The 14,305-nt window shown below is 61.2% G+C and overlaps 1 protein-coding gene across 1 annotated transcript; it reads right to left on the reverse strand.

Moving 5' to 3' along the window:
• On the reverse strand, positions 1-2,908 carry SYT2 (synaptotagmin 2; the record flags this gene model as incomplete). Its single annotated transcript, XM_079546518.1, is given in 10 exon segments — positions 1-207; positions 691-723; positions 725-825; positions 1,227-1,245; positions 1,247-1,345; positions 1,458-1,625; positions 1,718-1,885; positions 1,990-2,106; positions 2,478-2,647; positions 2,743-2,908. Coding segments are annotated over 10 exon segments (1,248 nt in total).
• Positions 2,909-14,305: the final 11,397 nt, after the last annotated feature.

Consider the following 14,305-nt stretch of genomic DNA (forward strand, 5'->3'; position numbering starts at 1 on the left):
CTATTTGTTCTTCCCGAGAGCTGCGTCCACTTCTTCCTCTGGCTTCAGTGAGTGCCACTGGGCGATGGGCCGCCGCGGGTTGGCCAGCATGTCAGACCAGTGCCGCAGCTCCGTGCCCGTGGAGTTGAAGCCCGTGAAGATCTTGCCGATGGCTTCGTTCTTGCCCAGCTTGTCGTAGTCCAGCACCGTGATGACCACCTGCACTTTCTGGGGGAGGAAGCTGTCGTTAGAAGGGGCGGGAAGGCAGAGCCCCAGGGGTCCCCACAGGGCTGGGGCACACAGTGGCCTTTTTTGGGGCAAAATCCCCTCTGTCCTTCCACCTCTCCATCCCACAGAGACACAGGGTCACAGTGGGGACTCCGCTCACCCTCACGTGGCCACCCTTCCCGCACCTGGGGTGAGCACTACAGGTCCAGGAGCAGAGGAACGGGTAGATGTGGCACTGAGGGACGTGGTTAGTGGCATGGTGGGGATGGGGTGCAAAAACCTGATGAACTTTGAGGTCTTCTCCAACCTTAATGATTGGATGATTCTATGGAAGCCCCAGCCCTGCCGTGGGCTGGGTTTGAAGGTGCGTCTCCAGACCAGGGCTCAGGGATTGGGGTTCCAGCTCAGCAGGAGGCCTCAGGCTGCCGGGACATCCTTCACTTCCCCCCACCCACATGTCCCCAGGGATGTCAGCACACCAACCTGTATCTGCTCAAAGGGGATCTCGAAGCTGAAGGGACTCGTTGAAGTAAGGGTTCAAGGTCTTCTTCTTAACTGTGGTCTTCTTCTTCTTCAACCTCTTCCCGTTCTGCAGCAGGTGGATCTTCACATAGGGATCTGGGGGAAGGGGGGGCATCAAGCAGGGCTGGGACACCCATGGGACACCCTGGGGCAGATCTCAGCCCAAGATGAGGGCACTGGGAGGTGAGGAGTTTGGAGGTTTGTGGATGGAAGCCGAAGCCAAAATATTTCCAATTTAGGGAGTCGCTGGGCAAGGGATGGAGCTGCCCTGCCTGCTGTGGTTCTCCTTGCAGGGGGGCTGGGAGCAGCAGATGCCCCATTGATGGAGCAGGAGATGCCAGCAATGAAACCAAACCTTGTCATGCACTGAGCACCAAACTACCCTTGCCAAGGGGCAGTGGGCTCGTCTTCCCTACAGCCAGACTTCAGGCTGCCTCCAAAGGACTCTGAGAGCACTGGGATGGGTCAGCAGGATGACGCCCCCGAGCAGCACCCACCTGAGAGGCCCCCAACATCCCATCTTCTTCAGGTTCTTGGCCTCCAGGATGCAGACGGTGAGCTTGCCGGCCGTGGGCACGTAGCGGAGGGAGATGCAGATGTCTCCAAGCTTCTCCGGCTGCCGAGCAGAGCGTTGGCAAAAAGGAGGAAGTGGGTCAGACCCGGCTCACGGCACCGAGGTGGGTCCATCCCGAGTGCTGTGGGGGCCGTTTCCGCGTCTCAGCTCTCACCTCCTCCTTCTCACCGCTCTGCAGGTCCCGCCACTCCTCGATGGGTTGGCCCAGATCCACCGTGTTCATGGGCACCTTCACCTCACCAATGATGTCGTGCTTGGAGAAGCGATCGAAGTCGTAGATGGCCATCACCAACGTCTTCCCACCCAACTCCTGGTAAGGGACCTGCACAGGGAAGAGCCACCCGGTGGCAATGAGCCCCAAGGAGCCTTCAGCACCCAGCGAGGCACAGCTGTGGGGTCAGGCAAGGTCCTCACCTTGAAGGTGAAGGTCTCGTTGAAGGCAGGGTTGAGTGTCTTCTTCTGCACCTTTGTCTCATACTTCTTCTTCTTGTCGGGGAGCAGGAACACCTTGACGTAGGGGTCTGAGGTGCCACCCATGTCCAAAGCCGGCAGTTCAGCCGCTTGCAGGATCCCCACGGTCAACTGGAGGGGACAGAGTGCCTTCAGCACAGCGGGCTCCCAGCCCAGGTGGGAGATTTTTCCTCCCCAAATGAACACCCTGGGTAAATCCCAGCCCCCTCCAGCACCTGGTTTGCCTGGAAATCATAATCCAGCGAGAACTGCAGCTTGCCCAAGTTCTCTGGCTCCTTCTCCTCTTCTTCACCTTCCCCCTCCGTCAGTCCTGTCTCTGCGTCGTCATCGTCCTGGTGGCCAGAGCAGCACCCAGGGAGAGCGGCACAAGGGAAAAGAGTGATGTCACGGACAGCACTGGGGAGAGACCCAGGGCAAGGCAGGGAGCTGGGTGTTTGTACGGCCCCACTGATCCCCTGGGACACAGCATCCCTCAGTATTTGGGAATCACAAAGGAACCCCTTTGCTGCAGCACACAGGTCGGATATGCACTGCAGCATCACGCCCCAGACCCACTGGTCCCATGAAATCCCCTTCCCCCGTCCCCTCCTGCCCCCCATAATGGGGAGATGGTCCGGTTCTGCACAGCACCATCCACCTGGAGATCCCCAAACCCTGGGGACACCAAACCAGCAGACCCTTGGAGCACCCCGAAGGACTTCACCTGGTTGCCCGACTTCATGTCCTTCATGTTCATGGCATTCTTCATGCCTTTGCCCTTCTCCTTCTTGTTCTTCTTCTTCTTGCAGCAGCATTTCTTGCAGATGCAGAAGCAGCAGGTGAGGAGGAGGAGGCCAGCAACCACCGCGATGGCGATGAGGGCCCACGGAGGCACTGCAGGGACAACAGTTCAGCCCCATCTGTCCCCACCACCCCACACCCTGCGGAGACATGGGGAAGGGGTCCCAGGAGGAGGGGCAGCCACTCACAAGGGATCTTGTTGAGCTCATTCATGAACTTCTCCCTCAGCTTGGCAAACATGTCCTCCTTGCTCTCTCCCGGCCCCGCAGCCTCGGTGGAGTTCTCCATGGTGGCCATGGGCATCGTGGTGGCCGTGGCCTCCGGGGCCATCATGGATGCTTGCTTGAATGTCATGGTGGGACTGGGGAACCCTGCAACACAGCACAGGTCCCTTGGTCCCCGCTGTGACCCTGAGCAGCCACGTTTCCTGGCCCTTTACACCTCCAGAGCCCGTACAGACTCCCTGCAGGAGCTCCAGATGCTGCTGCCATCCAGCAGGGCCGTGGAGGCACTTCCAGCCCAAGTGGGGTTGAGATGACCCACACACCCCTGTGCCCTCTCCCACTGGAGATGCCCCCCTGATGACTCGGTGGCATCATATGGGCCCTGTGGTGGGGCTGTTCCATTGATCCCTGATTGCATCACAGCATACAGAGTACAGAGCTGAGCCTCCAGCTGCAAATGAAGGTGACATCCCACAGCACCAGCCATGAGTTCCTCCCTGATGCTCCCAGCCTAAAGCTCCCATTCCAGCTCAGCACCGTGTCCCAGCTGCTCCTGGCACCTCCCAGCCCTTCAAGATTACAGAGCAGCCCCCAAGAACGGGGACACCCAGCCCGAGAGGTGCAGATGTGGCACTCACTTCTGCAGCAAAAGCAATGTGAAGGGCACCAGGACCCGACCCAGGTGGCCTCCCTAACCCTGGCATTGGGAAGAGGGCAGAGGAGTTTGTCCCACCCACCCCAACTGAGGCAGCCCCTCAGAAAGCACCAAAACAGCCCACACTCATCACTTCCATTCCTGCTGCAGTCAGTGCCAAGGTCACTGCTTCACCACCACCCGAATGCTTCTCTATTGAGAAACCACAGAACCCAAAGGCAGGGCCAAAGTTTTCAGGCTGCTGGTGCTGTTTTGGGGAACTTAAAGCCCAGGACTGCAGGAGGAGGTGCTCAGCAGCCCTCAGTGCTGAGTGGGGCTGGCACCAGCTCTGCCTGCAGCTTGGAGCAATGCCTGCAGTGAGCAATGTCTGCTGCAAGCCCTGCTGCAGCTCTGAGCAATGCCTGCAGCACCAAGCAATGCCTGCAGCTGAGCAATGCCTGCAGTGAGCCCTGCTTGCACCAAGCCTGCCTGAGGCTCTGAGCACCTCCTGCAGCCCCCAGTGCTCCCCTTGGAGCTGCACCAGGACGTGTTCAGCTCAGGAGCTCCCACTCAGCCCCAAACCCTTCCTCCCCCTCAGAGGTCCCGCAGCAGCAGCAGCAGCAGCCCTGCTCTGCTCTCCACGGGATGACTTTCTCTCCAAACTGCTGATGCACACATTTCTGCCCATCTGTTATGGAAACGCCAGAAACCATGTCAGAGAGGTGAGGATCCGGGGGCGAGCAGCCCTTCCTTCACTGCACCCATCAGTGCCACCATCAGTGCCACCCGTCTGTCCTTCCTGCAATGCCACAGCCATGGGTTGCAGCACGGTGCAAGGAAGTGCAGCCAAGTGGGAGGAGGAGGAGGAGGCAGCCTGCACCTGTGTGCACGTCTGTGTGCGATGTCAAGGAGTTTGGCCATGCACAGAGGGGGACTCTGCACAGCCCTAAGGGTGACATTTTCCATCGCTTTTGGTATTGCCTTTTCACACCGTGAGCCCCAGGCATCCCCACGTCCCCCCTCTGCCACCACCCCACGGTGTCCCCTCCCCGTGCAGTGCAGTGCAGTGCAGGTGCAGCAAAGGCACTGCAATGCAGCGCTGCAGGGCTCAGGTCTGTGTGTTGCTTGCTGGTTTTATTTTTTTCTCTTGCACATTTTCTTCTTTCTGTTTTCTGTCCATTCGAAGGAAAGCTGTCATGGGGGGGACGGCAGCTCCCTCACCCCCCTGCCGCTCTGTCTCCTGTGCATTCCATTCACACCCATCTCCCCTCGCCCTTGGCCCAAGAGCAGATGGGGGTTCAGCACCAGCAGCACCGCAGGGCTCTCACCCTCACCCTGCAAACCCCCATGGATCCCCCTGGGATTCCTCCATGCCAACACCGGGGAAGTTCTGCATCCAGCTGCAGTTTGGGCTCAGGAAATCCTTCCGGTGATCCCTTCATTGCTTCCATTCCCATACACAGCTTCAACCCGCAGAGCCTCCGCAAGAAAAAATGGGGACCGGAGCTTTCCCCGTGCAACAGCCCCCAGGCACAGCAGCACCACAGTCCCCACTGCCCTTGGCATGGAGGGAAAGGGATGGGGATATATGGACAGGAAGAGGGACGGGGCTGCAGCCATCCCTATCACAGCCTCCCAGGTCAAAGCAGGGTGCATGGGCAAGAAGTGGGGGCTGCCCGGGACCACAAGGACCAGAACCAGACAGAGGTGTGGGGACATGCGGAAGGGCAGAAAACAGCAGCTAATCATGATTAATGAAGCTGAGGCAGCAATTAGAGGCAGCATGCCTGGACGGCCGGCTGCAGGAGCCGCGATTCGCTGCGCTCGGGTTCATGCAGTGGCTCTGCCTTGTCCCAGGGTGACCCAAAGATGGGCTCCAACCACACAGCACATCTCACAGAGGGAAACAGAGGCAAACAACAAGGACTGTCATGGGGGGGGGGGAACAGCGTGAGCTGCAGAGGGCTCTGCTGGGGCTGCCAGCACCGATCCCAGCCGAGATGCGGCACAATCCCACGCAGGGAGAGGCTGTGCTGGAAGTGCTGCTTTGAGCAAGGACCCTGCTCCTCCATCACAGCCTCTGTGCTACTGAAAGCAGAGCCTGGAGATGCAGAGCAGTTAAATACAGTCTTAAAGGTAGCCTTCATCCATCATTCGGCCACCAGATTAATGGCTCAGGACGTCCCCCAGCCGGAACGCGGTGCTCCCTCTGCCCAGCGCTGCTGCAGCTCCCATCAGTGCAGCACACACAGCTGGAACAGCTGAAGGTCGATGGATGCATGGAGCTGGAGGGTGAAGATCACACCTCACAGCCCCGGCCCACACTGAGCCCAAGGGAAGGGGCTGGGAGTGCTGTGGGGATGGGATCCAAAAGTACACAGGGAGGTAAAAACAAGTGGCGAGTGCACGGTTCCAAAGCAGGCAGCTCTGAGCTGCACATGGTGCATCTGCCATCCCAGGGCTTCTCTCAGGGTCACTGCAGGGCTCAGCTGTCCCAGCTGTCCCCTGCCCAGCAGGACGCAGTGTGGGCTGCAGACGACACTCCCTGGAGCTGCTGCAGCGCCGTCACAGCAGCTGCTCTTCTGCCCTGTGAAAGCATTTGGCTCCTCAGCGCTTTGAGACCCCACGGAAGGCAGCTCCATGGCTAATTAACAGGGAAGCAAAGCAGAGATGGCTCCGAGGCACCTGCAGAGGCCATGGGGCGCTGGGAGCAGCCCTGCTGGTGCAGCAGCACAGACACAGCCCTGTGCTGCAGAGAAGTGTTGTTGCAGTGCCCTCAGCCCCCACGCAACGACACCACGGAGAGCTGCTAACCACCACCAACCCTCCCCAAACCACCACCAACCCTCCCCAACTGCTGACAGGCGCTGCCCATCCCAGCCCGCTCCCCACGCCATGCTGGCTGTGCTAAATAGGGCAACAGAAGGCGCTGGGGCAGAGCCATCCCAAGCAGCCGGCTGCGCACCAGGTTGGCACCGCGAAGGCTTGGTGCGGCCGTGTTGGTGCTGCTCTTCCCTTCGCCGGGACGCTCTGTGCTGTGCCATGGAGCTGCGGTGTCTCCAATCAATAGGAGGAGAGGGCAGACGACGGCTCCTGGGGCAGAGCCAGGAGCTGAGCCAGGAGCGTGGAGTCGAGCCGCATCGATTTTGGTTTGGAGGAAGGAGAGTGATGGCACAGTGCTGGCAGCCACTGAACACCTCGCCTGCTCCCAGCAAACCTGGGATCCGATCCCCCAAATCTGTCTGGCTGTGCAGATGGATGAAAGCCACTGGGCAGCCATGCAGCTCCAGGCCCTCTGCAGCCTAAGCTGCAGCCCTGCGATGCTCCCAGGGATTTGGGGCACACACCACACATCCTGAAGGAGCAGCACGACCAAACGGGGCTCGCTGTGCTACGAGGTCTCCTGCCCCAGCCATCTTTGGTCATGGCCCACATCCCCAAAGTGCCACCACGCACTGAACTCAGTTCACACGCTGATCATGCGATCGTTCCAAGCACCAGAACGGTTCCTGCAGCCCCTGCAGTGCCTGCACAACCACCCCATGGCACCCACGCACCACCTCCAGCTCTCTGTGGGACAGATATCGCTGAACACGGCACCAGGACTGCACCTCCTGCACCTCCTGCCAGCAGCAGTCGCTCCCTCCCATCTCCCAGCAATGCCCAGCCCAGAGCTCTGCTCTGCTGCACTCTTTGAGGAGGAGCAGAGGAGCAAGGAAGACCTAAAATGATGCCTTTAAGCAGAACCACGAGCTTTCCTTAAGACGCGCGCTATGCAGAACCACGAAGCCAGGAGCCCCTTCTGTGCAGGGCTGTGGATGCAGCACTGCCTGCGTTCAGCAGTGCTGGTTTGGTGCAGAGTGCAGGATGGCCACACGAAGGGGCACACCGCAGCAATTCAGCACAGCACAGAGCAATCCCAGCATGCGGGCTGCAGCGTGGACGCATCCCATAGAAGCACCCCATAGGGACAGGGATGGCCCCTGTCCGGACCCAGAGAGCAGACCCCATACGGCAGCAATGCCCCAAGCGGCCAGCATCTGGGGGATCACATCCCATGTTTTGGGGCTGGTCGGCATGGGTGATGCAGGCAATGGGTGGCAACAGTGCAGGGCATCTTAGATTCCAGCCACACACTGCCTAATTTATGGTTTAATTAATAAATGGGGAATTATGCTGGGTTGATCCAATACCTCTGGACGTGCGATGTTATCAAAATCCCATTACCAATGAAGGAAGGCATGAAGAGCAAAATTAGCTTTGGCATCTGAAACATTTCAGCCGATGCGATAACACAATTATTAGGGCTAATAATCAAAGAGCACTTGAGGGAATGCGGGCTCCTGTGGGAGCTGAACACGGGGTGGGGATGAGAGGGGAGCAGAGGGGCTCCCACCCAGCGGGCAGAGCCATCTGCAGCCAAGGGCAAAGCGCACAGACAGCCTCCACTGCTCAGAGCTCCGGGTGTGGGGACAGCAGGACGGCACTGAGCTCTGCTGCGGGGTTAGTGGGAAAAGAAAACAACACCAGGGTTGGAAAGCAGCGGGCACTCGGTCCCATCTATTTGCCTTGGGCACTGATCTTGCTCGAGGACACTCCACCTCCCTGCGCAGCCAGGAGGAGCAGAAACTCAAGCAATAATTAGGAACCGCAGTCATCTGGCGCCGGGAGCTGGGCCTCTGCCAGCAGCACGGTGAGCAGAGCAGCACCCGCTGCCGCCCTGCAGGAGCCCTCTGCGCTTCGGCGCCCCTCCATCAGCTTCCCATGGGCTCCAGCAGCAGGGAGCCGCTCCCCCAGGAGTGAGCGCTGCAGCGCCCAATGAGCCGCTGGGCGGCTGGGGGGTCCGTCTGTGTTTTCCTCTCCCCCTCCCGCCGTGGCATCGGGCAGAGAGCGCCGAGCCAGGGCTGCCCGAGGCGATGCGGTGCGGGGGACATTTGCACACCAATACTGCTGGGCTGATGTGGGGGGAGAAATGCACTCCTACAGGGATGGGGTCCAGGAGCTCCCAGTAAGGGGATCCCACTGCCCAGTGCAGGGGCTGAAGATGTGCAGGTAACTGGGAACAAGGTCAGATCCATCCCCGCGCTTCACCGCCTGCAAGAAGCGGGCAGAGCATCGCTCCCAGAGGAACACGGGGCTGTTGGGGTGTCCGATGGGTTCGTGCCGTTCCCGAGCTGCGTGGCTCATGTCCCACTGCTCAATGACCTTGGGTGCATCACCTCTCACAGCACCCCACGCTCACCCCGAGTCGCAAACCAGCAAAGCCGCTCTGCTTCTCTGCAGCAGCATCCAGCCACGAGCACTGACCCCCGCGGTGAGGTGAGAGCCCCGGGCATCCCGCAGGGCCCCAGCAGCCCACGGCAGCGTGGCCGAGGCGCTGCGCTAGCGAGGAATAATGCAGCAGGCAGGAGACGACGCCTGCCGGTCGTTGAGCTCCCATACAGCGCGCACAGAGCGGAAAATCTGCAGCAGCACCTGAGTGCACCATCAGGTAGAAGTTTTGCTGCTGCAGAGGGGCGGGTGGGGGACCCCTGGACAACCTGCAGTGGTGACATCCCAGGGTGGGTGTCATCATAGGGAGGGTGTCATAGCAGGGCGGTTGAGGTCCCAGGGTGGGTGACATCCCATCGCTGCACCAAAGGCACACGCAGTGCAGGGGGACACACACGGAGGTTCCAAAGCTCGGGCTGCAGTTGGGGACCACCGAGCAACGCGTGACACAGTCACTTTGTCCGGCTGCCTTCCCCCCGTGCGATGGGCAGAGCTTTTTTGGGGTCGCTGCCGCTCCTCTGAAAGTAGGCTGCGGGCGGGATGCGGGCACACAGCCCCTTGTAGCCCAACGCTGCCGCCCCGCACCGCCCCACCGCCGCACCCCGCGTGCAGGAGGAGCGCGGAGGATGCTGCAGCCCCGCGAACGGACCGGCAGAGCTGGCCGCGGTCCAGGACGCGGCGATGAACACCGGGAGCTGCCGGTCCGGAGCCGCGATGCTGCCGCCGTTTACCCGCACCGCACCGCACCGTGGCTGCAACTGCGGGGATGGGGAACCCCCCGGCCACCTCTCAGCGCCGGGATTCCAAGGGCGCTCCCGGCCCCGAACGCGCGTGGGTGCGCGGCTGAGAGCCACCGGTGGTCCGGGGCGCCCTGAAACCCCGGCTGCGTCCCGCATCCCGGGGGGGTTCCTACATCCGGGGGCGGTGGTTCTTTCAACCCGGGGGGATCTCGCAGCCGTCAGCCTCGCAGACGGGGGAACCGAGAGCGCATCGCCCTATGAGCAGCCACCGGCACAGCCCCTGGCACCGGGCAGCGCCCAGAGCCCGCAGTCTCCTCGCGTCCCCGGGATCCCGCACCAGCCCCGCACCGACACCGGGAAACGGCGCTGCCACCCGCACACACCGGGGACGGATCACCGGGGGAGCGGGCAGCCCCGTCCCGCAGAACCCGCACCGCTGCGGCACCCGGGGAGCGCCGAAACTTCGGCGGGCGCGAACTTACCGTGCGCTGCGGAGGAGCGCGGTGCGGTGCGGTGCGGGACCGGTGCGGGACGGGTGCGGGCGCTGCGGCAGCACCGGCCCCTCCGGGCTCGCGTGCAGCGGCTCCGCGTAGCCCCGCCCACTACCCACAAGCCACGCCCCTCCCTCGGCAAGCCACGCCCCCCTCCGCAGTCCGCCCCGCCCCCAGCGCTGTGCTCGGCGCGGGGTCCCCGCAGCGAACCGCGGGGCTGCGGGCTGCGAGCTGCCAGACCCCCCAACCCCGGAGCTCCGCCCGTGCCGGGCGCAGCCAGGAGCCCTCCGTGCAGCCCCGAGGGGCCTTGGGGGGCAGAAAGGTCGGGGTCACCTTGGGAGCGTGGGCTGGCCGCGTACCTGTACCGACCGGATGATGTAACTGTAGTCAGCGCTGCGGCGCCCCAGTGGTGCTGCTGCAGCTGTGGGGTGATGATGTACCTGTACGTGGGTGCTGCTGTACCTAGACAGGGTGGTGATTCAGCTGTATGGGGCGCTACTCAGCCCATACCGGGCAGTGCAGTACCCTAGAGGTGCTGCTGTACCTGCACGGAGTTGTACTGCAGCATCCACACATCGCATGCTGCAGCACCCTGTGGGTGCCACTGTACGAATAGGGGCTGATGGTGTGCACGTACTGGGTGCTGCAGCACCCATGGGTGGCAAAGCTGACACAGCTTGGAGCAGTGATGGAGCACCTGGTGGGAAGCCAGGGCCACGCAGGGGAGCTCAGGTGTGTGCAATGTACCTGAGTGACAGAAAGGGGTGGAGCCAGGATCCACCCCAGCCCTTTTCTAAGGTCTGGCAGTGGAAGTGGGAGCATCTTGCTGGAGATCCCTGTCTTGTGGAGGTCTTCTAAAGGTAAGCAGTTTTTCTTCTGCTGTTTCTGTGTCTACAATTGTTGCATTTGAGCTTGTCCTCATTTGCTGCAGCCCAGGACTTTGTTACCCTGCTATCATTGCTGTGCTTTCCATCACATTACAGCATCGCACACCCAAACTGAGTGCAGCTGCACCTGGAGTGGACGCAGTGGTCCCCCAGGGTCGCCTCTGTATCTATATGGGGCAGCGACCCACCCGCACCCAGTAGAGCAGTACAGGTGCTGGGGTGCTCTGAGTGGGGCTGAGGCCCCACAGTTGCTGGGGCAGACTGGCAGCTGATTGCTGCCATCCCTGTGCAGAACCCTGGGAGCCAATGGGAAGGGCCCACACGAGGATCCTCGCTGTGCTGACATTAATTCACGGCTTCTGGAGCATTTTTCCCTTCCTGGCACCGCTCTGTGGAGTGGAAAACAGCTCCGGGGCACCGTGCAGCCTCCCTGCAGGTCCTCACCTGTTCCCCAGCACTGTGCACGACAGCCCCAGCGTTACAGATTGCGTTTGGGGCACTGTGTGCAGCGACAGAGGACACGCAGCCAGGCAGTACAGGAGATAACTTTATTGAACCCAATGGTGTGAGACAGACGACCGAGAGAGACATGCCGGGTGGTGCGGGCGGCGTGGGCAGCAGGAGCTGACTTGGTGCAGGGCTGGGTTGGTTACTGTCCTTCGGAATGAGCCTCAAGCCTTTTCCTGGCTTCCTCGTGTAGTTTCTTTAAGTAAAAACGACGAATGGTGGCAGAGTCCAGATGGTGTTTGTTCCTCTGATTGTTCCCGCAGCTATGTACAACGTGGGGTTGGGTTTCCACATCAGGTATAAAACGGAGCGAGTTTACAAACTTGGAGGCGAGGGAAAAAGCAAAGACAGACAGGCGAGAGAGCAGTAGAAATCTGGACCAAAATCTTAAAGAGAAATTTAAAAAGTGCTATAAAACCCCTCGGCAGGAACACCATGCAGTTAAGAAACACAAAACCCAGTCAGTTACACAGATCATCTAAAACAGGCATTTGTCCATTTTCGTCTTTTATTTAATTAAAAAAAGGTTTGTTTCTTCTTTTAATAGAAAAAAGCTAAAATTGTAAGGTTCAGGCCCCTGGGCAGCAGCAGCTCGAGGGTGGTAGGGGGGCTCCTGGTGCTCCAAGGGGCCGCGGGCGCCTTTGGGGTGACGGCACCTCGGGGCCAGCAGGCAGCCTTAGCACAGCGTCCCCACGGGGACAACAAACACCTGGGGGTGGCCGGCAGCCCCAGCAAAGGGCAGAGCAATGGTGGGATCCATGGGTGTGGGCACCCCGAGGGTCCCCAACCTCCCCGATGGGTGCCACCACACTGGGGGACACCAACAGGAGCCACCAATGCTGCTCCCCTTTGGGTGAGGGACCCCACGAGGAAGCCCCACCCAGCACCCACTGTGCCCAGGGCTCGGCTGTAGCTGCTGTTCATCCCACAGGGCTTGGGTGTCTGCACCCACAGGTTATGGGGCGACCCCATAGGCCACACAAGGGGACGCTGCAGTGTGTGTCCCATTGAGGATCTGTGGGGTATTTTGGTGGCTCCGTGGTGGTGCCAGGGATGAAATCCCAGTGTGAGGCTGCACCAACGCCGTGCACTGCGGGGCTCCTCCAGGGCCCCCAAAGGTGCTTTGCGCCCCGTCCTCAGGGCGTTAAGGTCCCAAGGGGGGGTGAGAGGGGAGTGCGGGTCCCCAACCTCGAGCTGCTGCTGAGCCAACACCTGGTACAATCAGAAAAGAAGTCAGCACAGCACAGTTATCACAGAGTACAAAAAAAGGAGAAAGACGCGCAGGGTCGGACCCCGCCAACTCACGCAGGGCGTTCGACTACGGATCTATTTACAGCGAGTCCTCAGCTGACAACACAACAGAAGGCAAACGGAAAGCCCTAACGTCCAAGCCAGCGTGGGGAGGGACAGCCCTGTGCAGAGGGGCTGGCAGCGGGGAGGCTGTGGGACAGACGGAGAAGTGAGCACCATGGGGCCGCGCGGGAGGGCTGCGCGGGCAGGAGAGCACCGAGGGCAGCGGGGGGCACACAGAGCCCCAGGGAGGTGGGGGGGGTCCCTGAAGGCAGTGGGGGGCAGAGCAGCCGCGGGGAACCGCTCCCCTAAAGGTGCTGTGCCCTCTGTGGGGCCGGGAGGAGGGAAGAGAAGGGTACTAAAGGGACCGAAGGCAGTGGCCCCAGCTGGGCAGTGCTCAGCGAAGCACCAGCACCACGGTCCCATCCCAGCCCAGCTGGCTTTGGAGGCAGCAAATGCGGGCCGTGCCAGTGGCCCCCCCCTCCAGCCCTGCGTGCCCCCTACCCACAGGGATTAAGGCAGTGCAGGGAGCAGCGCCTGTGACATTGCACCATAGGGCCAAGGGGACGCGTGGCCCCAGCTGGATGTCCCCAGAGCACCAGTGTGGGTATGGAGAGCCCATGCTGAGAGGGCACTGTGCGGCTGCAGGGCACAGGGTGGGCCTGGGGGGGGGTCACAAAACCCCATGGGGCAGTGGTGAGCCAGAAGCACGGGGACAATGTCAGGCACAGCTCTGTCCCTGTGCCACCCAACCCGGCAGCAGAGAGGGGATGGGAGCAAATTGCCACCCCTTGCCCCACGGCATTGTGCTGCCCCTTGACAGCCCCACAGCACCCCCCGGCCCAAGGCCACACTTTGCCTTGTGCTTTTGGGGAGGGGGCCTCCAGGCAAAGGGGCTCTCCGGGTGCACCCCACTACCACCACCTGCCCAGACCCATCCCAGCCAAGATATGAGGCAACTGGAGAGGTGGATTTGGGGACTGGAGGTTGTCCAGTGAGCACCAGTTGTGTGACGGAAGTGTGTGAAGGGGAGTGGTGGGACCAACAGCTGTAAAAGAAACCAAAAGGAAGCAGAGTTGCTCGGGAGGGGGGGAAGCGATGGGCACCAGAGCATGGGCTCAGGCTTGGGAGAGCAAAGAACCAGAACAAAAAAGGGAGCAAAGCAAAGTCTGGACTCGGTCAAACGAAAAAGGGAGGGGGGAGTAATAAAATAAAATAACCGAAGCGGGGTTTATTGGGTTGTCCCGGGTGCAGCGGCTGCCAAGCAGGTTAAATGAGGAATGTACAAAGAGAGCAGTGGGAGCACGGTGCCGGACACACAGACACGGCCACACGTCCTCCCACCCCCCAGCTCCAGCCCAGGGGGCTCCCACGGGGTCCCTGCCCCACGCAGGGCCCATCCTGCAGCTCCCTGGAGCGGGGGCTTGGCCGCAGCGGCCCCAAAACCCGAGAGTTTGCAATAGAGACAGAAAAACCAAGAAGAGAAACCAGGATTCTCCTACCCCCAAAGAGGGGTGGGGAAGTGGAGCCTCGCACTCTACCACGGCAGAGCTGAGCTTCCCCACGCTGCGCAGAGCTGCACAGGGCTCCGCTCCTCACCGCTCGCTCGCCAGCCCCAGCCCTGCGCTCCAGGCTACCGGAGGAGGAAGAGGAGGAGGAGGGCAGCCCGGCGGCTGCCCCCTGCACCTGGGCCGGCATGTGCGTGCC

Source organism: Tetrao urogallus, assembly GCF_951394365.1.
Source record: "Tetrao urogallus genome assembly, chromosome: 24".
Classification (NCBI taxonomy): domain Eukaryota; kingdom Metazoa; phylum Chordata; class Aves; order Galliformes; family Phasianidae; genus Tetrao; species Tetrao urogallus.